Below are 27,540 nucleotides of genomic sequence, written 5' to 3'. Positions count from 1 at the left end.
ATTACTCCAAGCTGTCAATAAAACCATAACAATATTTTGGGGTGTTTTTTAATATCATCTGAGATAACTGTTGTGAAACAATTGGTCACACTTTTCCTGTAAATGTCATCAATTCCAATCTTTGTCTTTTCTGAAGAAACACTTTTACAGTATCTTTTTAAGAGAAGAGATCAATATTTTACACACACACACATTTGTTTCTTAATAACCACGGGCAAGCCAATTCTTGCTACTTTATAGCGCTTTAACAGGCCAGCATCTTGTGGCGGGGCTGAAAAAGTTCAAACTAGAGATAAAAGCTGGAGAAAAGGACTGGTTATTGTTGCACATCCTGGAGTGAGCAAATATCTCTCTGCTGAACACTCCCCAAAGCAGAAATGCTGCACACAAGTATATGGACTGCACATCCAGGAAGCTATTTACTCAGGAGAAACGAAATTATTTAACTATGGAATTTACACTGTTCTGCTGTAAAGTGTCAGGATTGCTCCTACAAGCACCTCTGAGGAAAAAAGACAAAGCTCCACTGTGATACCTGGTCTTCCTGTGGCATGAGAAAAAAACGCCAGATTCACTGTTTTCTAAATTGGGCACACTATTTTTAATCTCTCTTCACTCTGCCAAAGGAAGGACTCTGAAGAAATTCTATAGATTTGGAAGAAACTAAGAATAAGACACCACCATACTGCTCAAGCCCTAAAAAATTGTATTTTAATAAGAAACAGTATTGTCATTCAGAGTTTGGCTTTCAAATAACAAAGCTAAAAACAGCACTGAGGAAAGCTGGACAAATGCCTGGGTTTCTCCCAGTCCCTGCTCCAGCAGGACAGAAGTCATAAACACAGCTTGGGGAAAGAAAAGCTTAATGGAGAAAATTTGAACTCCCTATGGCACATGCCTCCTAGCCATGGTCTACAAAATGCTCACTGACAGTCTGCAATATTTGCACAGCAAGACAGGAGGAGTGGGGAACCTGAGTTCTTGACCCATTGTCTAATGAGCCTAGAGATCCCCAGCATAATTACTAAACCAGCTTTCATTTAGCATTCTTCCATGAAGAGCTACTTGGTGTCTGCTGACACAGCCTAGCAGTGCACAAGATCCCATTACAATGGCATATGATTAAAGTTAAGTGCAGCATCTTTTCCTAACTGCCAAGTAGCAATCCACATGCACCTGACACTGCCATGGAACCTAATGAGTATTTCCATGTTTCTGTAAACAGAACTAATTAATAGCCAATCATTTAACTTGGTAAATGCAACATTAAATTTGAATATGGGTCAGCAGCAGTAAAGACAGTCTCACCTTTCTCAACATACATCATCTAAATGTAAACACAGTTATTCAAATAAAGATATAGGCAATAAAGGTGTAAAATGACCTGCAGCAATAAGGCAACAATTCTGTAATGTCACAATCTAACTTAAAAACAACATTCCTCACACAATTAACAAGAATTCATTACTGTAATGCAACACAGTCATCTTGACAGATACCTGAAGTAGTCTACGAATCTATACACTGTGATAATTACAGACACTTTTCCTTTACTAAAATCAAGTGTACAAAGTTGCAGACTTTAAGAACTGTCAGACCTGTAAATTGCTATGTTCCTCTAGAAGCAGCTTTAGAAAGGGTCACTAATTTGTAATGCCAAGTATTATAAATTCATTTTTTCAGTTGTCTTTTGACTTAGGCAGCAGCATCAGAAATATGTTGCCTAAAATTTCAATAAGCTTATTTCCTAGTTAAATAAATACTTGCTGTTTCAGAGTTCCTGACAAGTTGTTCCTCCCCAAAATAACACCTCAATATCCCACTGGGCATGCATTTCATCTCTGCTTCCATAAGCAAACAAAATTGCTTAGAAACATAGGAGATACTGCCTGCACAGTATTTGAATAATGCCTGTGTGTGCTTTCCAGTATATTACCTCATTTATATAAAGCTGAAAACTTGCAGAAACTTAATTGTTCTGTTCCCAGAGGCCATAACCCTACGAAATTATTAGCTTCAGCCAATATTAAAATGGATTATATACACATGCTTCTGTACGGCACATAAAAATTCTTGTTCTGATTGGTCTTTTAAGACAAGGAAGTAGGAGAAGTTGGAGTTAGTTAGGTAAGCTTAACATGAAAGAAAAGGTCAGACATACACACACTTTAATTACTTCTTTATGGATTCATATCTTGTCTTATTTCAATTCTTCATGTGTTCAAGATTTCCTCAGTCTCAGAATTGAGCACTGCCAATTAAACTGATCTAGTGAAGAAAGTAAACAAGTAGACCCTTAAGAGACAAAATCAACTTTTTGAACAAGTGACCTTTCTGTACCTATCAGAAAGTAGTCCTTCCTATGTGGATACTTAAAAATCAAGCATTTACTACAGCCAGAATTGTGCAAAATACCTCCACATTTTACTTTGAGCCAAGACTCGTCACCACAACCTCAAGACTCTCCTTCCTCCTCCCTCTACCCAGCCTCATTTCTTAGCTTTGCTCAATCCACGTAAGACAGCTCTAATAATTGGTACTGATATCCAACTCATATTTGTGTCAGAAGAAAAAGAATCTGCTTTTTTCTGTGCTGCACCTTAAAATTCCTTATGAAATGTATGATGTGCTCCTGTGACCAACAAGCAACAGCTTCAGGAAGCCAGCTCCAGCAATGTTCATATACCTGCTCTCAGGCTAACACATTGCCACAACAGTCATGCAAACCTGCCCATCTCCTCAGCACTGTCATCCTTCTATGTTTATTTTTCTCCCCCTCATCACACCCTCTTGAAACAAGCTGGCACCTCCAACCACAGGCATTTCGCTACAGAAAATTATTTTATTGGATGCTTCTCCTCTGCTTATGTGTCAAATGAACTTACAAGCAGATGGGGGAAAAGCTAACCAACAGACCCAAATAAGTATTCTCGTGTTTTTGCAAATACCAAGTGGTCCATTGATGTGAAAAGGTCCATCTTTTCCATTTATGTATTATATTACATTTTTTAAATGTCCCTCTGAATGTCTTCAAGTAAGTTTTTGAATTTTAAAAAATTATGCATTTAATACAACAACTATGATTTTACTAATCTCTATCCCACACAACACCTTCTACATACCCATACAGAATCATTACTCAGATGCACAGCATCTAAATCAGCTCTTTCCTTAAAGAAAACACTAGCTGTAATCAGAACTGATTTCTAGGGGCACACACACATAAAAGTATCAGTGTAAGGTCGAAAAAGTATGCTAGTCCATGAAATTAACAACATAAAACCATCTTCTACTACAATTCCATTTTTAACATGTGAATTTGAGGAAAAGTGTGAAGAAAGGCAGGAAAATATTAGAATGATACTAACCAAGTTCCTAAGGCTTTGGCTCATGCATTCACATGGTTAGTCTGCTCCCTGTTGTTTTAATGGACACAGCAGCAGATAACTTTTCACCAGATCATCCTACATCTTCTTCGAGTCAGGATAAAGCACATGACATCAGTTACTAGAAGCAATTTTTGTTGCCAGAAGCCAGGAAAAAACTCAAACCAACTTGTCCATGAGCTATTCAGTCTGATAAAATACAGCCATGCCTTTATCACCATGCCAACAATTTTGAACACTTTCCCTAGGAGGAGCAACAGAAAGGAACCACTTTCCAGCACTTCTCGGTCACTGAGACCCTGTGACTTCCTGCACATCACAGGCTGGCAAAGAGCCACATGTAATGGAAACAGAAAATATTTCAAAAGGTAATTTGATAGAATTTTCCTAAAATTTTGTTGAAATTTTACAATGTTGCATTTTGACAAACCTAGCAAGAAACCTTCTTTGGAAGATCTGAAGCAGCATTTCAGTAACTAGACATTTCCAAGAAAATAATAACAATCATTTAATCTTCCTTGCTGGGTTTGAGAGTCTTTGAATCCTTGGCTTGACTTACTATCATTCCATATTATGCCTCTTCTCATATATAGTCTTCTAAATATGCTGTCTTCAACTAAAGCTATAAGCAGCATAAAGAATTAAAAGCATTCTTTTAAAGATGTATATATAAGCATTTAACTCATTTATGCAGTAAAAAATTTGAGGACCCCCTTCATGAGTGCGCCACAGGCAGTAACGGCTTTAGTTCTCTGGTTTCTCCTCCCATGTTCCAATTCCAATTTTTCGCTACCACTGCTCCTCTTCCCCTTCTTTTTTAGCTATGAGTAGATAAAATTCCAGCAAAATTTAGCTTGAACCTAACCTTGAATCTATTTTGTACTTTTTTGCATCCATACACACATACTGACCCTTCCTTTGCTGTGAAGAAGAGAAAGACATGCTTTGTATGTTCCATGTGCAAGAGTAAGATGAGCCATATGGAAAGCAGGTCATTCCCAAGGGCTTGTTGGGAGCTGTGGAAATGTCTATGGTTACAGGGCAACATGCTCGTATAAGTACCCTGGAACAATTGCAGAAGAAACATGTCAACTCCTGCAGCCCTGTCAATCTATCACCTCAGAGGTTACAAAATGAAGCCTCAGAGAGAAAAGGTAAGTATTTGGAGGTGGTCCCACATTAAATAATGAAAAAATTTCAAGGCAATTAAAACCTACCATTAGTTATCTGCCCTCTGCCTGTATCAGTGGTAAGAACATGCAAAGTGGACCACTACACAATAGTATATAAGACTGCAAATCCACTGGAATTGGATTGAAATGGGACAATTTTGGCAGGTGTCTCTCACTGCTTTTGCAGGCTGCAGCACTAAATGGTGCAGCTGGGCCAATGCTTGCAAACAGGCATGGACACTCCTCACTGCTTAATAACATGGTGCTATGACTGCCAAAGAAATAAAATCTAAATACTCTGAAGAGTTTTGTCTTTATATAATCCAGTTACCCCTGAACATACAAGCAGAGATACAAATCCCAGTGAAGCACAAAATCTCTGTAAGAATAACTTGTATTTAGTTGGGTAATACCCACAAGCCTCAGTCACCTCTGAAGAGACTCCAAACTCAGACTATTAAGCTTACAGCTCACTCACAAAAAGAGAAAGAAAAAATCCACCATAAAGGGGAAAGGGAGTGAGAATTAAATGTCCACTCCTGGGTAGAAACACATGCTGTTTAGTTGTCAATGACTCTAAACCTGTCCAGACTTTGAATACTAAATTTAGGACTGCTCCATGATTACCACCTCATTCTAGAACACATGAAAGACTATATTCTTGCAATCTTCTACCATGAGAAGAAGGGAAATTAAAATTTTTTCATCTTCTTAGACAGTAGAAAAGATACATCGTTTTCTATTTTCTAATATATTATGTTTAAATTAAGTAAAATTAGTAACACTAATCTTTTCCGCAAAATTCACGCCACTATGGTTTCAACTGTTTTATATCTTTATGAGGCCAAATAAAACAGAGCCAGAAGACTTGAGCTCTGGGAAAAGATTCAATTAAATTATTGTGATTCCTTGGAGATATAAGCAAAGTTAGGTACTTAAAGTTGATCAAGTCCATGGAAAGAACATGACAAATTCAACAGACATCCTCATAGATTTAAAAACAAACAAAACAAAACAAAAAGAACAGCCAAAATCCACAAAGCTGAGTGGAAGTCTACCCAAAGCAGACGCTGCCCAAAAGCCCACAGAGATGCTGTTTAAGAAACCTGGTCAGATTTACTTTGTATATAAGAACTCCCCCTATACTCCCACTTCCCACTTTAATCTAAATAGTGACTGAATTTATGAAGCATCCATTTGTCTCTGCTACCAGTTAGCTCCCTTATTTCCGTGACATCTCTACAGGACATGATTCATGCTTGTCTAACTTTTAGTAGAGGACTGTGTTGGTGGAAAACAGCCACTCTCTTCCAAGACTCACGTTAGAAATAATCCTTGATCAGCTGTCAGTCAAAGCTATTGAAGTCTCTCACAAATTGTTTGCTGCCTTTCACACTCCTCTTGCTCTAACAAAAAGTACATATGCAACCAAATCCAAGCTTAAACACAGCAGACCAAAGCAAACTTAGCTCAGTAAATTCTTATAAACCCCTGGCACACAAACTGCCATTTTCCCCAACACACTGACCAGCCCTGTCTGTTACAGCATTTCTAAACTGAAGTGGCACTGCCACCTTAAGACACAAGGCCAGCATTACAATTTTCATTATACTACAGCAGTAAAGAAGAAAAGGTTTTTTAATTACCTTCACTTTCTGAATTTTTTTAAAAACACTATATTCACCTAAGAAAAATTCAGAAATAAAACTGCACAGTGTTTTTGCTTTAAGTCAGTTATTATGTTATTAATACTCTTCTCAATTAAGTGGCAATTTTGCTATGCAACCTAGCTTAGGTTGAACATTTTAACATTCAGTAAAAGGTGAATCAAGGTCCTCCATTCTGCTGACAGCCACCAGAAAACTGCACTGCACTTTGTAACCCTTAAGTTTCAGCAACAGTGATAATACCTTTAGTATCTAGCTAGTTACTGTGACATCTATATATGGAAGTACTTTTAAATACACACACTCAAAAAATTTGATCAGGTGACAGCACAGTTAAAATATTACTGGAGGTGAAACTCTCGTCAACCTAGTACAAACTCTGAATAATTTAAAGAACCCAAACCATCCACTTATTTCATCTACAAATATGGCACTCCACTACTGTGTAGAGGACCCTTACACTAAAAAATTCTTCATCTTTGGACAAGATATAAATTAACTTTTAAAGAACTATTTCCATGTTATGATACTGAAAGAGCAATCTCACCTTTTGTAGAATATGCTTCAGCAATCATCCGTAGCCGATATGGTGGCACTGCAGTCAGCTGCAAGTCATCAACACCAACTCTGGCATATGTGTTCAGAGCTTCTTTGTAATCACCTTCCACATAGTTTAATTTGGCCATTATTAGGTTAGCTTCTTGTAGGAATTCTGGCTAGAGGGAAGAGAAATAAGAAAGGGTTTTCCATGAGAAAATACACCTAACTCTTTCTGGTAGTTATTAGGTGTGTTTTCTGTCACCCCCAGAATATTTCTTCTAACAGAGTAAAAAATTAACAAAATCCTGTCTTGTGTAATATTTGAGAAGCTTGAAGTAAGGGGAATTCACTAAATCTCATTCCAGCAAGCTACTGAAAAGCATTACCAGTCATTTTAGATACTTACATACTTATTTACACGTGTACCAGAAATACCTCTCAGTTGGAAACCAGCTTTGCCAGATGCTAAAACTATTTGAAGGCAGCCTATCATTACAATTCCTCCAATGATTTCTTTTTCTAACACCAAAATCACGGTTGAAGATAATATAGCATCAAAACTTATGATATATGTTCCACAGCCTACATATTTAATTCACACCATTTCAAAGTATCAGTGTAGAATAAGTATCTTGAAAAAAAGAATTAACAGAAGAATGAAGAAAGAAAAGAAAGAGAAAATAATACTCCCAGAAGCTACAGAAAACAAACTGTTACAGATGACAGTAAAATAAGCTTCTTTTGATCTCTCAAAAGATGGATGTTGAGTACAGAAGAGGAAATCTGATGTAGCAGCTACAACAATAGTTAAATAAAAGAAGGACTAGAGTGGTTATGAATATCAGAAGGTTCTGACAGAAAACGCTCTCTTGTATTAATCTCACTTTCAGCATCTGCAAATATAATTTAAGGAACCTTTCCTCAATACTTCAGTCAATTTCAACTTTTCTAATCCTTCCTCAGGCCGACTTACATACCTTGAGATTTCCCCTATCAAGTGCTGCCGTGAGATGTTTCCTGACCTCAGTCAGCTTTGGCTGGGGGCCCCGTGGACTATTACTGTGTTTAAGAGTATTTTCCTTCAAAAATTGTTCTAGTTTGGACTCCCCAAGAAGAAGCTCTGCCATGTCATCTGTAAAAATAACAAACACAGGAAGTATTAGAAATAATTTTATTTCACTAGCATTGCCTGAATTTCAAATACAAACTAACTAAAACAAACACAGCATTAACTATGCAGGTTTATCACATCGTGTGATATTTTATTTTACTTCTCAATTTGTCCCTTCCCTGGCTGACTCACTGTAGAATTAAGGCTCCTAAGAATTAAAACATTAACCTTAAGTCAGTATTCTCCCTTTCCTCCTCAAAAAGCAGCCCTTAATTCCAGAGCTTTATGTACATGACAAGAAACACTTCTGACATTCAATTTACCAAAAAACTGGTTTCAAATATGAATACTGACATTGGATTAATTTATTTGTTTGAAGTTACATGTCCCTCATGATGTCTGTGATCACCATACGTATCTTCTCTGTAGATCTCACTCAGACCTTGTTAAGGCTCCAGCCATGCCAAGTCTTCAGTATGACAGTCCATTTCTCATCCCTCTCCCCATTTCTTAGGACTTACCACCGTTCCTCAGACCTGAAGGTAGAATGTAATACCAGGCTGCCCAGCAAAGCTGCACCCAGCACACTTCCAAAATTCAAGAAACTGGTAATGCTCTACCTCACCCTTATCCAGGACCACTAAACCTCTTTTACTGAAATGTGTTGAGTTTTTCCACTAGTCAGAAGAATGCTGTAGAAGTCATCACCTTAGTATCTGGGACTTGAAAGACCAGGTCATGTCTTGCAAACAATGTCTGAATATGTAATACAAATATGTAATAACAATAAATGAAATAGATTTTTTAAAAGGGAAAAGGCAAAAGATTAAGAGTCAGAAAATAGCTCACCACATTTAGCACAGTCCCTAGAAGTTATGGAAAGGGACAGAAAGACAAGAGCATGCAGAAGTCAATGTTACTGTAGAGGAAAAGCTTTCCTTCAGGAAATATATATATTTCAGGAAGTATAAATGCACCAGCATTATCTTCTAAGTATTACAAATTTCAGTACAATGCCATTCTACAGTAAGCTATAAGGACTGTGGTAAGCAGTAAGCTACTGTCCTGTAAGGTGTCCAACCAAGCAGAAAGACAAAAATCTACAATTTTTCCTTAAAACTTCCAGCCAATTGCTGATTCTTAAACCACAGTTTCTTCAAGAGAAAGTTTAAGACACCAGAGAAATAGGAAATGCATCAAAGGAGCACTTATTTTTCCATTTACGTTTTTTATATGATGTGCTGGGCAAGATATTCGTAGTAAACTGACATTTATTTGTTCTCAACTACCATTCCCTCACGTTTTCCTCTTTAAGCACTACTGCAGAAGGAAAAGTTCTCAGCATCCAGACAAAGACAAAACATACCACAGATGTAGCCTGGTTACCAGCCTGCTTAATTTTCTGTCTTTCCAACCACAATTGTCAAATTCACCAATCTTAAATTTTTAGTAAAAATTCTTTTCCCAAAGTCCACCAAAAGAAACCCATCAAAGCTTTTCCCAATATTTCAGGTACATTCTTCTCATCTCCATATCAGACAACACCAAACAATCTGAAGTGTCACTTTCTACAAGCATCTTCTTTTAATAGCACCTTTATGACTCTTCACATGTTTTTGTTTGGCCTCAACTGTGCACTAACCAAAACTCATATGGCAAATGGCAGTTTGACATGCATCAGTGAGTCCATCATACAGGTTGCACATCCCTTAAAAATGAAGTTGATCAGTTTATAAAGTTTGACTGAAATGCTTCAAAGCAATTAGGAGAATCTAAATGTAATTTCTGACAAATATAAAGTCTCTAAGTTTGTGGACTATAGTATTTTAGACACAATTTAGGGTATACTGCATTGAAAGTTAGTTAATCTCCTTGCACATTGGAAATATTTCTGAACAGAACAAGAATGAGAAGGTTCTATGGCAAATAAGAAATATTTTGGTAATGCACGAGAAACCCATTGTTAGCTGCAGGAGGAAACAAATGAACCTGCCAGGACTGAACATGTTTATGACTTAATATGGCTTACAGAGTCTTTTCTGTGTTTAGAAAACAAGGATAACATATTATATCAGAGTACACCAAAAGCCAGGGAAAGGGGCAGTAGATGTTCTCAGCATAAGCACTTGGAGGTACCAACACCAGGCTTTGAAATCTCTTGTCCACAGCCACCATTGCTCCACCACCTTGTAGCAGCAACAGCCACCAGCTCCAGCAGTCACAGACAGCTGCATCCCTCTAGGAAAGGGCCCAAGCCAGGAATCCCAGGCTGCCTCCCACCCCAGACACACAGGCTTGTTTGAAGCAATTGACACTAGCTCTGCTACTCTTTCATTGAAGTCTGTTCAGCAAAAATGAAAAATAAAAGATATTTCAATGTACTAAGTAAAGAAAAAAAATAAAACGCATACTTCAGCATTAGGGAAAGCACAGGATTACAAACAGTTTTGAGCAACAGATTACAAAACCTCTCCAGATGACCTTGTACAATATTTGACTGTTCTCCTTCTGGAAATTTTTAGCTTGTTATCCACTCAACATTTCCCTTGTTGCAATTTTTGTCCACTAACTCCAACCACTGTCTCCATCCACAGTCAGTCACTTCTTATCAAAAGCTATCTGGTTGGTTTGTCCTTGATAAACCCGTGTCAACTGATCCAAATTATCTCCTTATCCTTTCAGGACATACTTCCTAATCTTCTCAGGACCTAAGGTTAGGCTGATCAACCTGCAGTCCCTGGACCCTCCTTCTTGCAAATGGCCAGATGTACCTTTTTCCAGTCACCAAGAATCACCCTCCATCACAAGTACCTTCAAGAAAATGAGTGTCCATGCAAATGGCCTTGGCAAGTGCTTTCACACTCTGACACAACCAACCTGGCTATCAGAGGCTTGCATTCCCCTTTGCACAACACAACAGGGCATAACACTTCATTTCATGACACTTTTCCATCAAATAGAGTTATTTCCATCAATATCAATATATTTTATGCAAGCTCTGATACATACACTAAAAAGCACAAATGGTATAGACAACTGTAATTGAAATCCAGTAAATTTTTCCAAAAATCCAATATGCTACACTTTTTTCATTTTTAAAGATACTCAGCATCTATTTTGTTGCAGTCTGTTTTCTGCATATTCTTTCTTTTCCTTAAAAAAGAAATCATAGCATAATTGATAAAAATCAGCAACCTGTGTAGCTTCCGTTTCAAGCTGCAAACTAAACAAGAAATTAAACTGACCAAATCTAACCATGGCATTTCAGCCCAAATCTAATTTGTAAAATACTTACTCCAAATCCCACATTTCATTACCATAGCCACAGTATTATTATAAACAAATAGTAAAGTCAGGTATTATGACCAATATTACCTTGTTCAAGAATATCTTTAGCACAATACTCCATAAGACTGCACTTTCTGCAACCATTCCATTTCTCTGGAAATCAAAGAGTTTAAACAGACAAGACACCTGGTTTTGTACACCAATTCAAGGCAAGTTAGTTTGGTGAAAGGAGTTTAACATGCGCTATGTGAAAGGCTCTCAAAGATCAGAGGCTGCTTCAAATTTACAAAACTGTACTTCAGTTCACTGTATGCAATTATTTGCCTTACAAAGACTCAGTCACTGGGGGAGCCTTTCAGGACAGGTATTTTACTCATAATATTCAGAAGATTCCAGAGTCTGTTCTGATTTTTGTTTATAAGCCTCTTTAAAAAAATGACTAAAAAATACAAGTGGACCTTGAAAATACTATTTGAGGTCAGCATGGTAATGTCCCACTTGGGAGAAGAACAATGAAGATTAATTTTGCTAATTGTATTTTTAAAGCTAAGTGGCAACTTAAAAAAGGATGAAAATATGTGAAACTCGTTACTTTATGTTTTAAGGGATGTGCAAGCTGATACTTTCTCTCTGATCTGTACTCATCAAAACCAAAGCATTTCATTTAACAAGTAACATTCCTCTTTCCTTTTATTCAGTAGAATGCTTTGTTGAACAAGCTCCATTTCCAAAGGTTGCTGAAAAAAACCCGTCAAACGTAGCAAGGAATCTAAATGACACTCTAAAACAAGTGCTTTGGTTCAGGAGCTGAAATACCATCAAGGTTGTTCACAATTAAAAGAGTGAGGTCTATCATTGACATTCTTTAATACTTCAAATTGCAGAACTTCAGAAGTGCCACAGAGGTATCACATGTACCTCTTCCTCTCACATGCATCCCTTCAAGTAAGTGTCAAAAATTGTTCTGGTCCACACTCTTGTGAAAGGCATTCCTTTAATTCGTTCAAATATGGTAGATCTGTCTTTATGGAGAAAGAGGCAAGAACAACTGTACTGTTGAGGTAAGAGCAACAATACAACAGCACCAGCTGCCAGATATGTTTTGTTTACATAAACTGCAAAATTGCCAAGGGAGCAAGTGAAACAACTAGCTTGGATTCTTACAACAGATGAGCCAAAGAACAGGTCAGACACCAAAGAAAAAGAAAATAAACCTTTCACTGCTGGGTGTGAAAATGCACGCCTTGAGGCATGAGGATTTGTAAAACAAAGTGCTGAAATAATTTCTATTACTAATGGGGAAAATTTTCACTTTGCCTGTAACCAAACAACAGCACTGGCACATGCAAGAGCAAAGAGTAGCCATACCACCTGCACCACACAAAGATGAAGACCAGCTTTAGAAGACGCAATTCTCACTCATTTGTGGGGCCACAAATGAACAAGACAGGCATAGACTCAGATCTAGCACTCTAAGAAAGTTTGTAAGATTGTTCCTCTCTTGTACACAGCAGAATTTCTCACATGGGGAAAGTAAAAGGAGAGAAATAAGAAGCCACCTCTGGAATATTTAATCTATCCTCTCTCTCAGTTCCCTCTCTCATCCTCCCCACTTCACCCTAAAAAAGTGATTATGACTTGAAAACTTTAGAAATCTGATGATTCTACAGACAGAACACAAGCAAGAACAAAGCCTTAAGTTCAAGCTGACCCATACTCTGAAACTATCCAGACACCTTAAGGTGAGAATCAAAGCAGTTTGTAGGACCTAGATATTTTGTTCCCATATTGATGCAAGTCAGAGAAGCTAATGATCCACACACTAGCTAGAGACAGCCACAGTGCAGAAACATATATTGCCCATACTTTCCTTCAGAGGAAAGGTGGGAGAAACAGTCACTGCAACTTACACACAGATCTGACTGAGCAGCAAAACAAAAGCTGCTCTTCTAGGTCATTCATACACAGCACAACTCACCCCTTCCCTGTACCACTGCTGTAGGTCATGAGCTCCATGAGAGAAAGAGCGACTGTTAGATTGGCTTTCATCACAGAAGTGCTGCACTGGTGCAGCTGCTGATGACTAACACTTGAAAACAACAGGTCACAGACTGCAATCCATAAAAGACACTGCAAAGCAGAATTTTCTTATTTACTGAGTCACTCATCTAAGTCAGTCAATCGGGGCCAGATATTGGCAACAAAATTTTAAATTAAATGATTACTGAGCAAGTACTTTATTAAGAAAGTATTGGCTTTAAGCATTCTGTGCCAGTAAAAACGACATTCAGTGGTGCTTATAACAAAATTCCAATTACATAGACATTTCTGAAGGAAACCATTTATGAAGGCATAGCTCTAGCAGATTTTTTCATTAGTTATCCCTTAAGACATCCTGAAATAATATAAGAACTGTTTGAGAAGAAATTGCTTTTCTTTCTCGTCCAGCACGGTACGAATGATCTAGATTATATTCTTCCATGAGACACTTTATAGACAGAATTAGACTGTGTAAAGTGGATATCTTGAAATCTAGTGTTCCTTCAGCCTATCTAAATAGATATTACAGAAGAAAAACTGCTCAAAAACAGTTTCAGTACCATGAAAACCAGTATCCCACTTTTAGAAAATTGAGACAGTTATGGTTCAATATAAAATTGTTGATTAAAGGAAAGACTCCCTCTTATTCATCTATTTCTCTGCTGAAGAATTCATCAACAACAATTACTTGGCAGATTTAGGGGGTATTTGATGACTTATATCACAAATGCATTGCAGAACCATTTCCTAACTGGAGAAGAACGCCTAACTTGCCCATCTGTTTCTGGAACATCACAATATCACTGAAACAATCCACCTGACTTATAGGATGTCCTCTGCCTTTAATCAAAGACAACTTTAAGCACCTTGGAACTCCACGACAAACTCAAGGATGCTTTAGGTGAAATGTCCATTTCTCTTAGCACTGAAAGCGAAAACAAAAAACACAGACACTTCATGTAAGCCGCTTTCTTTCAGCTTAGAGAAAGCTTAGACACTTGTACAAAATGGCTTGAGGAGAGCCTTGTGCAGACATGGCTATCCCCTTTTGCAATATGGATCGATATTAATCACCTTCAAAATGAGAATACAGGCTGGCATAAATGGGGGGTAGGAAAAACACATGCTGACGTGTCTTTGTAAAATAGTGTCTAAAAATATCATAATGAAAGCTGCTTTGTCACTTTATTTTTAATATCTGTTTTTTTGAAGCAAATTTTTCACCACAGTATCAGGATCTGAAGCAGTTACTCACAGAAAAACAGAATTAAAATAGAGGATTAGTCTTCATCTATCCTTGGTCAAGAATTATAAAGAATACTTACAATACTAATACTTACTTAGGTTAAAACCATGGTCCATCTAAACCATCCACTGAATCGCATGATAAAATGCAAAATAGTCATCGTTCTGATAAATGCTACCACAAGCTCCAGGCACTTGTTGAAGAACCCAGGGGTTGTTAACAAGCTAGGTGAGAGGAATATCTAGCTCTAAATTCCTTTCTAAAAAGTAAGGGCTGAATACACATTAGGAGCTCTCTCTTGCCTTTAGAATTCACTCCAAGAAGTGACTTTAAAAGTTTACTCAATTCCAGAGTACACCGAGATATGTTCATAGTGAATGACAACTAGTCTCAATAGAACTAATGAACCTGCTGGCTACCTGTTTTTCTGTGGGGCACCAAATAACTGCTTTGTTAAAGTAGCACTTTCCCTGTGGTGGTTCAAAAGTCTCAGATAAAAAACAAAGCAAAACACTGAAGTTTTTCTAGATCATGACTACTATATATGTGGTTTCTGAAGTGTTCCTAATATTAATGCAGAAAAAGTAATTTTTTAAGGGTCTGATAATTACTTTTCTCAGAAGGAAGTACTTGGAAGGTAAAATGCAAACACACCTCTTGGATAAAAATTGCTATCACAACTATGGCAACAACTATCAACAACCCTGCTCCTGCTATCAAGTCTCCATGCACCAGATGTTTCTCTGCAATTAAACATCCATATCATGCTGCCGTGGTACACTGGCAAGAATACACATGAGCCTGTGCTAACAACAACATTTACATGTTATTTATAGAGCCTCCCTCAACAGCTCAACATCTACAACAAGAAAGAGTATGGAGAAAACCACTTTTTCTTCCTTATATGCCAAATGCCACAGATTAAAAGAAATATTTTTAGTATTTCATTTCCCTTTCCTCTGAATTACACAGCTGCAAGAAAACAGTGCATAATTAGGATAAAATCCCCTACCACAACAATTTAAGCAAAGAGGCTCAACCTCAGACTCAAGCCCTGAGGATCAGAATCTGAATAGGACGTATTTAGGAATAGGAAATGTAGAGCAAAATACCTACAGAATCTGACTGGACAAATAAACTTTAATCTTTCCTTGTAAGTAAGTAGACAAATCTAGAAGCATGTTATATTACGTGGTATCACTTCATCCACTCTTCAACAAAATCTTAAGTATTTCAGGTAAATTATTTCAGACTCTTAAAAAGCACAATTATCCAAATGCATTGAAGTCTAAAAGATCATGGCTATCATTAGTTCTAAATGAAGATACTCCATGAGGTAAGATTAATTAGATGAAGCATGGAGTTGTGAGAACAGAAGACACTATTGCTTCACCTGCTCTGGACTGGAGTCCGGAAAGAAAAGAAAATGAAAAACTGAAGTCTTAACTCAGGACTATAAAAAGAAAAAAAAAAAAATCAGGGTAGGAAACGGACAAGGGGTAAAGAAGACAAGTATGAGATTTCTAGGATCCCAGTGGGATGTAACATTGATGTGCAGAATTCCAGGAAGCTGAGATTTGCTTTGTAAACTCTCTTCTGGTGCTTCAAGCCTTCCCAGAGGGCATTTAGCATGGGTCTGAGAAAGGAAACTATTCCTACTCAATTCCTATAACTCTTACTCTCTCCAAAGGTAAAACTGAAGGCTCAGAGTACCTGAAGGGATGCATGCTGCAGTATTTTATGATCATTTTTCCCTCAGACTTCCTATAACATTTTGGAATATCATTATGCCCAAATACAAAAAAAACTAACTAAGGAATTTTATCTAGGAGTGGTATGCAGTAAGAAGGTTCCCAAAGCAGTCAATTGCACTATATAGTACCCAGACAAAGATTTCACAGTGAGCTTTCTGTGAAACAGCTGAAAATAAGAAAAATCTTATAGCATCCCACAGAACATTAAGAAGGCCATTTAAAAATTGAGCTTTCTGCCAAAGGAGGATCTAGAAATCCTGGATCCAGAACTGCTTTCATATTCATCTGGCAGAAATAGCATGAAACACATGTTTTTTACCCAGGAACAAGTTGACTGTGCACTTAAAGCAAAAACATTTGCTTTGTTCACAATGTATGAAAACAGTGAGGAAGAGCATTGACTTGAAGAGGAATAACAGTACAAATCTCCAAGTATTCATTCAACTTTGTGCTCAGCACTCAGTAACTCTGGACCAGGAGAGTACTTAACTTAAATTAAAATGAATGCTAAAACTAGTCTTAGATTTCTTAGATGTTAAAAACAAGAAAACAATGTATAGATACAGAGATGTCACTTATGATTCCATCACTGACAACTAAGCAGCAACAATTCGCAGCATCAGAGGATGGCTGAGGTTGGAAGGGACCTCTGGAGATCATCTAGTCCAACATCCCTGCTCCAAGCAAGATCAACTAGAGCAGGTTGCCCAGGATCTTGTCCAGCCAGGTCTCTGGGCAGAGCAGAAAAGTATCCAAGGAACATGTGCAGACCAACAAGCACTACTGGCAGAAAGGCTGATGCAGATGATACACATGTAAAACCAGAAGCAGAAAATACAGAGTCAGCTGTTCAAAGAAATTTAATTTTACTTACTAACACCTTTAATTAATACAGTCGTTTACTTCTCTGCCTTTTAAGTACATAGTGGGCATGGCGCCTTTTTATTGTGCAGCTATGTAGTACCTACACCATTTTCCTGCTTGACATCCAAAACTTGCTTTAAAGAAAAATATTACAGGCTTTCCAACCAATTTATGCATAGGCAAATTTACTTTCAAAGTACCACTGCTACTGAAATTTATTTTGACACATATTAAGAACAAAAAAACTGTTTCAAACTTTTTTTCCTTTTTTCTTTAATATTCAAGCTCACTAAATTTTGTGAAATGTTAAGGCCATCAGAACAGTAAATAACCAAGCCAGTGCAGTCACAGTGCATCATCTAGAATACTGAGAGGTTTACAATTGAATAAAACTTGGCCCATTCAGTCAAATGCAATGTAAAACCAAGAAGTAAGAATGCATGTCATACCCAAGACTAGGAAGCACAAAGTATGGGAAATAAGACCACCATCATCTTTGAGTGTTTAACTGGAAACAATTCTATAAACCACACTGAGGAAGAATGATCAAAATTTAGCTTCTTCCCATCTATGTTTTGTTTAGGTTATAAAGATCAAAGAATGACTGGGAGAACAGGAAAAACACATGCTTTGATAACTAGGAATTCATTCCAATCTTGCTTCTTGTCATGATTTATTTCTCCAAGGACAAAACAGTTTTCCTGTTTCTACTAACAACAAAAACATCAACAACATACTAGGGACTATTTAGATGGAAGGCAAAAACAAAGCCATGTCATAAGGACAGTGGTTCTTGTCCATTTTCTCCTAAACAGCTATGTTGCAGCACAGTGCAAATTTGAGAGATGATGACGATGAAATCCAACTTCCGTTCTCCCAAAATGATAAAGAAAATGACTGACAAAAAAGGAAATCACTTATTAATCGCCAAGTCAGAAGAGAGACAATTTTCATCTCTGGGGTGACCCAAAGCTCAGATGAAACCACATAGCTGAGCCTCTGCTCTCTAGAAGACAAGATCTTGCAGCTCTCTACCATTTCCAACCTTCTCCTCTTAGCTTCCCAGGTCCTGGGAAGGCTCAAGTAAATTCTTGAAAGATAATACCCTACATCTGTCAGTCTCAGAGATAATTGACTCAGGTTTATAACTACCAGTTTAAAGAGAAAAAGTAGCTTTTGGCAACTTGGTTGGTTGGTGTTTTGGTGGGGTTGGTTTTTTTGTGGTGGTATTTTTGTTTGTTTGTTTGTTTTGTTTTTATTCTATCAGCTGTTCTAAAAGCAGTAAGTTCCTATTCTGCCTTTCCTTAAACCCAGCTCTAATGCAGTCCCATTAAAGCCTTGATTAATGCACACCATTTTCTTCCCATTAAGGTAAAGAGACTGCAATTAAATAGTGAAAAGAAAAAACAGAAGTGTAGCTGCAAGCTAAGCCCACGCAAATCTGAGTTTGAGATAAGGCACACTTAAAAGATGAGCTATAACTTGTTCACATAATTAACTGTGGAACAATATGGGAGGGTCTGTAAGCTGTTGTAATATGTAAGGGTCTGTAAGATGTTACAGATGTGATGCTGTAATATGTAAGGGTCTGTAAGATGTTTTCCTATCTTGGCTGCCTTTGCAAAAGTTTTATGGAGATAAACCAGGTTATTGGTTTCAGGTGAGCTGCATTCAAGATTCCTCTAGAGACAAAAGGGATTTCCCACCCCCTTTTTGTTAAAGAAGCAAAGTTTACAAATTTAGATAATATGAGATTATAGCGAAGGATTTCTGCTTATGCATGCAAATTCTGAGTGGAATCATTCCAATCACACACAGGTTATCAGTGGGGTGGGAACTTGGAGAAACTCATGCAACACCTCCTGAAGCAACTCCTGAGTGCCTGATAACATCACTGATCAGAGCAGCTACTAAAAACTGCCACTGTGCATTCTGCCACACATTTGCTGACACCTGAGAAATGCCCAGATTCAGCACTCTCCCTCCACAGCCCGGAGCAGAGATCAAATGCTCTCTAATTATTAAAGGTCTGGCTACCGACCTCACTTTATTAGCCAGATATCCTCACTTCCTCTAATTTAGCTTAGCATCCTGCCACTTTGTTTTTTACAAAATTATTATCTTCAGTCAGCTATCCTTATCAGCTCACAAATTAAACAGTGTTCAGTGCAGAGAAAAATGTGAAAATTTGAACCATTTAATTCTAAGATTTTATTCTTAAAAGGACAAATTTGTGGGGAGGAGGAATGGCCCATATTTGGTACAGTTAAGGACCTTCTGCCCCCTTCTTTACTACCATGCATATCAAACTCAAGCAAAAGTGGTATCAATGATCCTGAGTTTATGCTAATGAATTTATTTCCCTATAGAAAAGTTAATACTAACCTTTAACCCTTGAAGTTAGTTTAAAGGAGCTGAAAGCAGCTATAATACAGATATATACCAGTATCTATTCACTGATAAATCTGGCTATCATTTCTTCTTGTAACTTTTTTATCAAAAGTGCAATCAACCCAACATTACTACATGAGACTTCCAATCATGAAATAATTACATTCATTATATATAGAAATAGCCTTATAAATATAAGCAGTTATAAACTCCAAATATCCAAAATACTTAGTTCATTCCACTAAGACATGCTTCCTCAAAGTTCCCCTCACCTTTGCCCTTCACTGGCTGCTGCTACTGTTCATTTTCCAGCAGCTGTTACACTACTCAGAGCCCTGTGGGAGACAAATCAGCTCAGCAAGCCAGCAGACACAGCAGGCCGCAGAACAAGAAGCACCGAGTTTTCTGCTGGCTGAGCACAGTCATTCCCACCTCTGGTGTTCATCAACACAAGGGAGAGGCCAGGAACACATAACCAGGAGAAGCTGCATAGAGAAGAAGCAGCTTGATTAAAGGCAGGAAGAAAGAACTCCTCTACATAATAGCAGCGAGGCGTTAGACCAGCTTGGTTACTTGTGAAATCACACACTAGCGTTTTCTATTCCAGATGACAAGGCAGTTGGAGTACAAGCAGATGATCCACATCATCACTTACACTGTTGTAACCCCCCTGGCTATCTGAAGAAACAGAGCTGTCAGTCAAAAATAAGACAACAGATCTAAGTACTGGCACCACCTTTGCTCTTCATTCAGAAAAATGTCTGTCCTTAGTAAGCTTGTTCTGTAAATGTCATAGTGAATGCAATAGGACGAAAACAAAAAAGATAACAAATGAAGAGAGTCCTTCACTTCTACTTTTGTGGACATGCAAACAGGCATGTCACATGGTCTGCAAACTTCTGGTAGAGATGTCTATCTCTCAGGAAAGCTTTGCATATAGAAATCACACTACAAACTGTATGCATAAAAATAAACAAATTTGGTAAACACCTTCTAAGTAGGGCATGAGTCCTAAGAGGTTTAGAAATCCCTTGTTTACTCTGAGGATAAGCTTTAACCATACATCTGAGGTCTTGTATTTCACAAGACTGCAAAACAGATGAAAACTGATGAGATGTTTCTATTTTTAGGTCCCACTCATATCAAGATAAGGAAGCAGCATAGGTGACAAACAAAATTAGATATGTAAAATAATTCATAAACCTTTGGTTTCGTTACTCTGCTCCTAACTCATCTCTGTTCCATTATTCTGCCAGGCTAAATGTGAGGATAGGTCTAATAGGAGACTATGGAAACAAGGTTTTGAGAGAAAAGGCAGTCAGAGAAGAGATCACGCACAAGACAAACAAAAATGGGATAGCAAAAGTAGTAAGAATTTCACTAGGTAAAAAAACATTGTGTTATAATGTTAGTGTATTTCCATCAGCAAACTTGATACCTGTAGGTAATGTTCTATTTTCATGGCAATGTCACAATGCTCTTGGTAGGATATAGATCCGTGAACTTCCTGGGCATGCATTATCTCCCCACCGTAATGCAATATTTCACACTGACTAAGGTTTCTACAGAACTACATCATTCTACCTCATTCGAACTACAAAAATTCGTCTCCTCAGTGCTTTTCCAGACAGAGCCATACATCTCACTGAACTTGAACAAGGTCACATTGCAATTGCAGCAACAATGAATGGCCGGAAACACCCATGGAAATTCATGTATCCTTTATTTTATCCATTCAGCTTGCTACTGAACCAACCTAAAGTTTCCTCATTTTGTTTCCAAAGGAAGGAAAGAGAACATGAGAGTACTGATGTCCTGAAAATGCCCTGAACCGACAGAAACTTCATATTGAAGTCCATTGTAGACACTTCCTATGAGACGCTACTGTTTCATCAAAAATACATGATGGTCTTGCAATCAGCCTTGCAATGTGATTGCTAATTTCCAATTATGTTTTGCAGTTCTGGGAGCACTTTAAAATACATTCTCGTTAGTTTCAGATATTCAGCATTTACTATTTTACCTCTTCCAATATTCTGTGAACAAGCAATTTTTACTCAAAACATTCACTAACTCTCATGAACATGCTTCACCACCACGCTGTTCATTTGCAATATTAGACAAAATTCACCAAGCAATCAAAATTTCTTCAGATCATTTTCTCAGAAGAAACCTTTTAAAGTTAGTTAAAGCAGTTGGGAACACTCACAAAGTTTAATTAGTGAAAACTGCTCTATGATTTTATTTCTAACAACTTGGGATTTTTCTCAGTTCCATTTGAGCAGTGATACTCAGGATGTGAACACCGAACACTAGAGGAGGGCACCAAACAGGCAACAGATTATCCAAGGACTGCATCTTTGTGACCTTCAAGGCAGCACGGTGATTTCTACGCCAGCTGCTACAGTTTCTGAAAATCCTGCCGTACTGGTTATAACTGGCAAGGCACTGGCAGCAGAGGGGCTGCAGGAGGAGCTCCTGTGGGAAAAGGGCAGGGGCAGCTGGTTCCAATAGTACCACAGCCAGACACAGCTGGGCCCCTCAGCAAAACTGACAGCACCTTTGGAAACGTGCATTTAAGAAAGGGCAGAAAATGCCACAAAACAAAACAAAAAGAGAACAAAAGGAGAGGGAGGAGGTGCCCCACGGTGGCAACAAAGGGTCCCAAGGGAAGTGCCAGGGAGGATGCAAGCCAGGTGGATATGCCCTGAAGGAACTGTAGCACATGGAGAGCCTGTTCCAGAGCAGGACTGCTGTCAGTGGGGAGCTTACGCCAGAGAGGAGGAAAAACATGAGAAGGAAGGAGCAGCAGAAAGAAACTGTCTCGCATGGACTGTGATCCCTTTGCCCCCTGCACCACATAGGGAGGGGTACAGGAGCTCGGGGCACAGGAGTGAATTTCAGCCGGGAAAGGGGGGAGAAAACGTGTTACTTTCACGTCTGTCTTTCAGTGTTAGTATCTGACTCTATTTTAGCTGGCAACAAATTAAATTCATTTACCCCAAGTCAAGCCTGTTTTGCCCGGAACAGCAACTAGTAAGTTATCTCCCTGTCTTTATCTGAAGCTACAGTCTTATCCTATCTTTTGCCCCTCTAAGGAAGGGGAGAGACTGAGCAGCTGGGTGGGCATGTGCTGTTAGCCAAGGCTAACTCACCACCCTGCACATAACAGTTTTAACCCAATCTTTTAGCAGAATGCTGATGAAGCAAGAGCTCAAACCAAGATTTGTGTTACATGGTATAAATCTCATTACTGTTGTTGAGTCCTGGTTCTGAAGTACAGAAATATAATACAAACAGGCTAAGTGGCTAACAAATCTGAGTCAAGTTAAAGACCCTTTTTCATCCATTCGTCTATCTATTCATCCTTTGTGAAAAACAATGCAAGTCACAGGCTTGACACAGAATACACATTTTCTGTGATCCAAATTGTGACTATTACTTACAGAATAGCAAAAGTAGTGACCAATTCATCAATATTTATCTTCTCTCTTTTTTATTTTAGTTCAGCAAGCTCAGAAAGCCTTTCAAATGCAATCCATCAAACAAAGAAATTTGTTCTAGTGTCATTTTTATGCATCCAAAATCCTACTTAAACTGTTATTTATACTTGATCCCTTGCCAGGTTTTATACACAGACTTCTATTAAGGAATAGATAGGATCCACCAGCAGAACTAAACAGAATAATCAGTACAATAATCAAGTCCACTCAAAATACTGCACCTCTCAAGTGCTGCATTTCATCAGAAGTACACACTATTGCCTTACATATCCACACAGATCTTCGTCCTGGGAGATGCCATTTCTATTTCTTCCTTCATCTTATTTAGGCTGCAAGCTTCAAGGGATGGGTACTTGCTAATGCAAGACAGCCCAAATAATAATCTGGACCATTAAACTTTTTGTCAAGTCGTGTAAACCCCAGTCCCAAAAAGGGGACTGACTCCTAGTAAAATAACACTCAATTATTTTGCAATAGTGCAAGACTGAAGAGATTACAAGAGGGTTTCCCAAAGGATTCATTCCCATCTGTGTTCAAAGAACAATAAATACTATTTCTAACCATATTGATATCCTCAGTTAAAATGCTCCAGCATTCAAGAGTTGAAGCCAATTCCCTACACACCAGTACATGGTCAGAATGAACATACTTTTCCCTTTCCCTCTTCCCCATGCTTTTTAATTCATTCCTATGACATGTTGTTATGCATTCAACCAAAAACCAGACTTTTGTTATCCATTCCCAAGTCAAACTGTAAAACTGAGCATCAGTATAGAAGTATGCAGTAAAGTTCAGAATACTTTTTCTCCAGTTAATTGCTTCTGATTAAGTAACACCAGGGATATGCATCAGACTGCCTTTCAGTTCACAACTCTCTTCATGGCTGGAACAGAGGCACTGCCTCTTCTTGGTGGTCTCACTAGTTGATAACCTTGGCCTGCAACCTGTTAGGTACACCTGGATCTGGAACACAACCTTCCAGTTTTAGACACTCTCAACAACAGGTGAAGGTATTTCATTAAATAAATTACTCTTCTCCCATGATACTCCAATAAAAAAGAAGAGTCCCATATGATCACTTAGCTTGCAAACTGTTTATGTTCTCAGTTAGCTAGAGTTGGAAGCCATGCACATTGATTTAATCATCCATGTACTGTCAAAAAGAGATAAAATCTGCATATGATATCTTCCCATGTTTTAAAGATCAGGAAATGCTTCAATAATTTGTTTTTTGACTGGTACAGAATTTAGAAGATGCCTTCATAGGAAAATCACTGAAGTGTAAAGTTATGAAGATTACATAATCTTCTCTTGATATGCTTCAGCCAGGTAAAAAGTACACAGGTTAGAGAAATTTAAGTCAAACTGTCAATAACATCTCCTGCCTGCCTCTCCCTGTTTGTCTGAAATACCTTAGTACATCTTGAAACTATGAAGATCATGCTTCCCAGCTAGACAGCCAAAACATATTTGCCTTTGTTTGAAGTGATCTCTAACTAATTCATATCTATCACTCAATGATGCATGTCCTGAAACTAAACATAATACCTTCCACCTTTTCACTCATGTTTATTTTTAGATAGCCTAACACCAGTGTCAGGATCACCACTCAGTTGCTCTTAATGCCAACACATATAATGTTATCTACTACCCATTTATTATTAAATCCTTTTCTCTGAGTCAGGCTTTTCCTCTTTTATTTCCATTTCCATAGAGCTGAATCACGCAGTTTTTTCCCCATCTACACATGCAAAGCTTTCACAACAAACTTCCAGTGATGTCAATGTAACCCTCATCCTCTCTCTGTTAACTTATCACCTCTTAATTCACCCCAAGCTCTGTTTTCGCAGACTTGACTGCTCTCTGAAAATACCTCCAGGTCCACCTCAAACCAGATGAGTGAGCCCAGAGAAGCAGACACTATCCCCATATTTTTTCTCACACAGAATTAAGGCATCCATGGTAAAGAGAACTTCCCTGCACCCCCCTCGTTAATTACATACTTCCATGCTTCAGAATGAAGCACTGCTTTTCACCTCCTTCAGTTAAACATAGAGAAGTTTGTGACATAAAAATTAAGAGACCAAGCAAAATATTTATAGTTTTTGTAACAAAATAACTGAAGCTGCACTATATTGCTAAGGTTTGCTTTTAAGAGAAAGGGTGGAAGCCTTCATACGACACATAGTGCACAGACACGCCGGCAGCGCGCAGGAGGCAGAAGGACATTGAGGGCTTTATGCACACTGTCAGCATGTGCGCCCGCAAAACCGCGGCGCTCGTGATAAACAGCGGGCTGCTCCGCACTTCGGGGCGCCAGTGCACAGGGCCGCTGCCGGCCGGGCGGAGCGCGGCCCCTCGGCTCCGCGGGGCTGCGGCGGGCAGCGTCCCGGCCCCGCTCCCGCTCCCGCGGGCGATGTGCGCGGCGCCTCCGGCCGGGGCCGGGCCCTGGGCGGCTCCCGCCTCCCGCCGCGCCGCTCCCGCCCGCCCGGGCCGCTCCGACCCGCCGCCCGCCCCTCCCGCCGGCGGCCCCGCCGCCCGCCCGGGCTCCGCAGGCCCCGCTCGCCGGCCCGCCCGGCTGCACCTGCCGAGCCCCCGCCGCCGCCCGCCCCTCGCCGCACCGTTCGCGATGAGCTTGGCCGAGAGCTGCTTGACGAGCTCGGGGATCCGCTCCCACTGGCACTCCGAGCGGCACCGCTCGATCTCCGTCTCCAGCCGCGAGCCCGCCTTCCTGGTGGCCATGGTCGGGCCGAGGGGCCCCGGCGGGGGAAGGGGCCGGGGCGGCGGGCAGGGGGAGGCGGGGACGGGCGGCGGCGGCCCCGGGAGCGGCGGAACTCGAGCGCCGCGGCCGCGCCGCGCTGGCGGCCCCGGGAGCGCCGGGAGCAGCTCCCCCTGGCGGCAGCGCGGGGCGGGGCGGGGCCAGCGGCGGGGCCTGGCGGGGAGCGCGGAGCGCGGAGGGCGGCCCGGGCTGAGGGGAGCTCCCGCCGCCGGACTGCACTGCCAGGCACCGCGGGAGGCGCAGCGAGAGAGCGAGGGAGGGAGCGATTCTCCCTAAGGCGGCCACCGCGCCGCTGAAGGTGCCCTGGTAGCGGGCCGGCACCGCCGGGCTCCCGCGGGCCCGAGCAGGAGCTGCCCCTCAGAGCAGCCCGCTCACACGTGCGGTGCGGATGGCATCTCCAGCTCATTCCATTCCTGCACCGACCAGCGATGGCCACTCACCGCCCCCCTTTCCTGTACTTTCTCCTTCCGCAAAAGGTAACGCAAAATCAGTTCCTTCCCGTCTCTGGTCCTCTCTTCGCCCACCTTGACAGCATTTGCCCGCGCTCTCTCGAGGGGTTTGTTGTCTTTAACGGCGCTCTGCCCTGGCTTTCCCACCCGAGCACTCCCACCGTGCTCTCTGCCCTCCCGGCGCCGACAGACACTCACCATGGCTCAGAGCGAGCAGACCCCAGCGAGGCCACCAGCTCAGCACTCACCTGCTCCTTAGCAAAAACCGGAGAGAAAAAGCAAGGCACGGAGATCGTGCCCTATGTTTTGAGAGAATAAACGCATTTCCAGTGTTTGGCTGGAATAAAAGCAGTAGCTGAAACAATTCCAATGGTACACGGTGTATTTTAATCAAACACTAATTACACATACATGACACACCAGTTCCACAAACTTATATACACCTTGGAAAGCTGCTGCCATGACTGATTTTCACTGGAAAAGTAGCAAAGAGACCATGTTGGACAAAAAAACCCTCACAAATTGCTATTTACCTTTCACAAAATAAAGATACATCCCATTGCCAAAACAGGTTTTGCAGAGATACAGTGTAGCTACATACAAAATGAATTCATATGATTCAAATGTCTCCCTCCACGTCCTTGGTTCATAGCGCAGACTTGTACGATTAATTCCTTTCATCCACAGAAATAAGAAGCCAATGAAATCAAAAGGAACTTGACTGAGTTTGTGAGGATGACTCTGTCACAGATGATGATGCAGATTAAAAAAAACAGGCTGGATACAATTTTTGCTTTTACATGCACTGCACTCCCCTGGATCTAGCACATGTTAGTCTTCAGAAATTACAGTTACACAAAGTCAGAAGTCAAATCTGGGCAAATGCAAAACTACTGGCTGTTCTATAAATAGATCTGTTAAATGTAAACATGACATTGCCAATGGGCATTGGGAGAACTGTTCACATAACAGAATTTCTAAACAATTGTCTGGTTCATGTGTGTGTTCACATATTCTAGAGAGAAGTACTTTCTGAAGTTTTGCTTGGTTTTGATCGTCAGCTGAAACATGAAAAACAGGATGCATCTTTTTAAAAGTCAACAATTTCCATCCAATCACTAACTGACCAGGAATGGACCCAGGCTTGTACAACTGAAAGCTCGTTAGTGTGTTCCCCAGCTGTATCCTCAATGTAATAGATATCTACTTCCAACAAATGTTGTTTTGCTTCCATCATCCTTAGACCATCACGGTTATTGCAACTCTATGACTGGCATGAAATTTCTTGTTCAGTGTTTCAAGTAATTTATTTTTCATTCCCAGTGTTATTAAAAGCATAATAACACAAAA

At 39.8% G+C, this 27,540-nt stretch overlaps 1 protein-coding gene and 1 long non-coding RNA gene across 6 annotated transcripts in view; one reads left to right on the top strand and one right to left on the bottom strand.

Annotated features, from left to right (window-relative positions):
- TTC7B (tetratricopeptide repeat domain 7B) overlaps window positions 1–25,838 on the bottom strand; it is a 129,994-nt gene extending 104,156 nt beyond the window's left edge. For 2 of the 5 annotated variants that reach the window (XM_085061561.1, XM_085061562.1), the window contains exons 1-3: window positions 25,584–25,838; window positions 7,743–7,897; window positions 6,773–6,941 (exon numbers count right to left, since the gene is read on the bottom strand). In XM_085061561.1, the coding sequence (XP_084917687.1) occupies window positions 6,773–6,941; window positions 7,743–7,897; window positions 25,584–25,704 (445 nt within the window). In that variant the 5' untranslated portion in view covers window positions 25,705–25,838. Of the gene's footprint in view, window positions 1–6,772; window positions 6,942–7,742; window positions 7,898–25,583 lie in introns of those variants that run through there. The other 3 variants (XM_085061563.1, XM_085061564.1, XM_085061565.1) reach the window with 3 other exon arrangements.
- Window positions 25,839–25,926: 88 nt separating this feature from the next.
- On the top strand, window positions 25,927–27,540 carry LOC146436048 (uncharacterized). Its single transcript, XR_014852494.1, has 2 exons — window positions 25,927–26,217; window positions 27,210–27,540. It is a non-coding gene; the product is annotated as an uncharacterized LOC146436048 (long non-coding RNA).

The sequence above is a fragment of the Lichenostomus cassidix genome, chromosome 5 (genome assembly GCF_008360975.1).
Source record: "Lichenostomus cassidix isolate B80296 chromosome 5, HeHo_3.0, whole genome shotgun sequence".
Lineage (NCBI taxonomy): Eukaryota > Metazoa > Chordata > Aves > Passeriformes > Meliphagidae > Lichenostomus > Lichenostomus cassidix.
The sequence above is the reverse complement of the archived record's forward strand: the minus strand, read 5'-3'. Positions and strand labels throughout refer to the sequence as shown.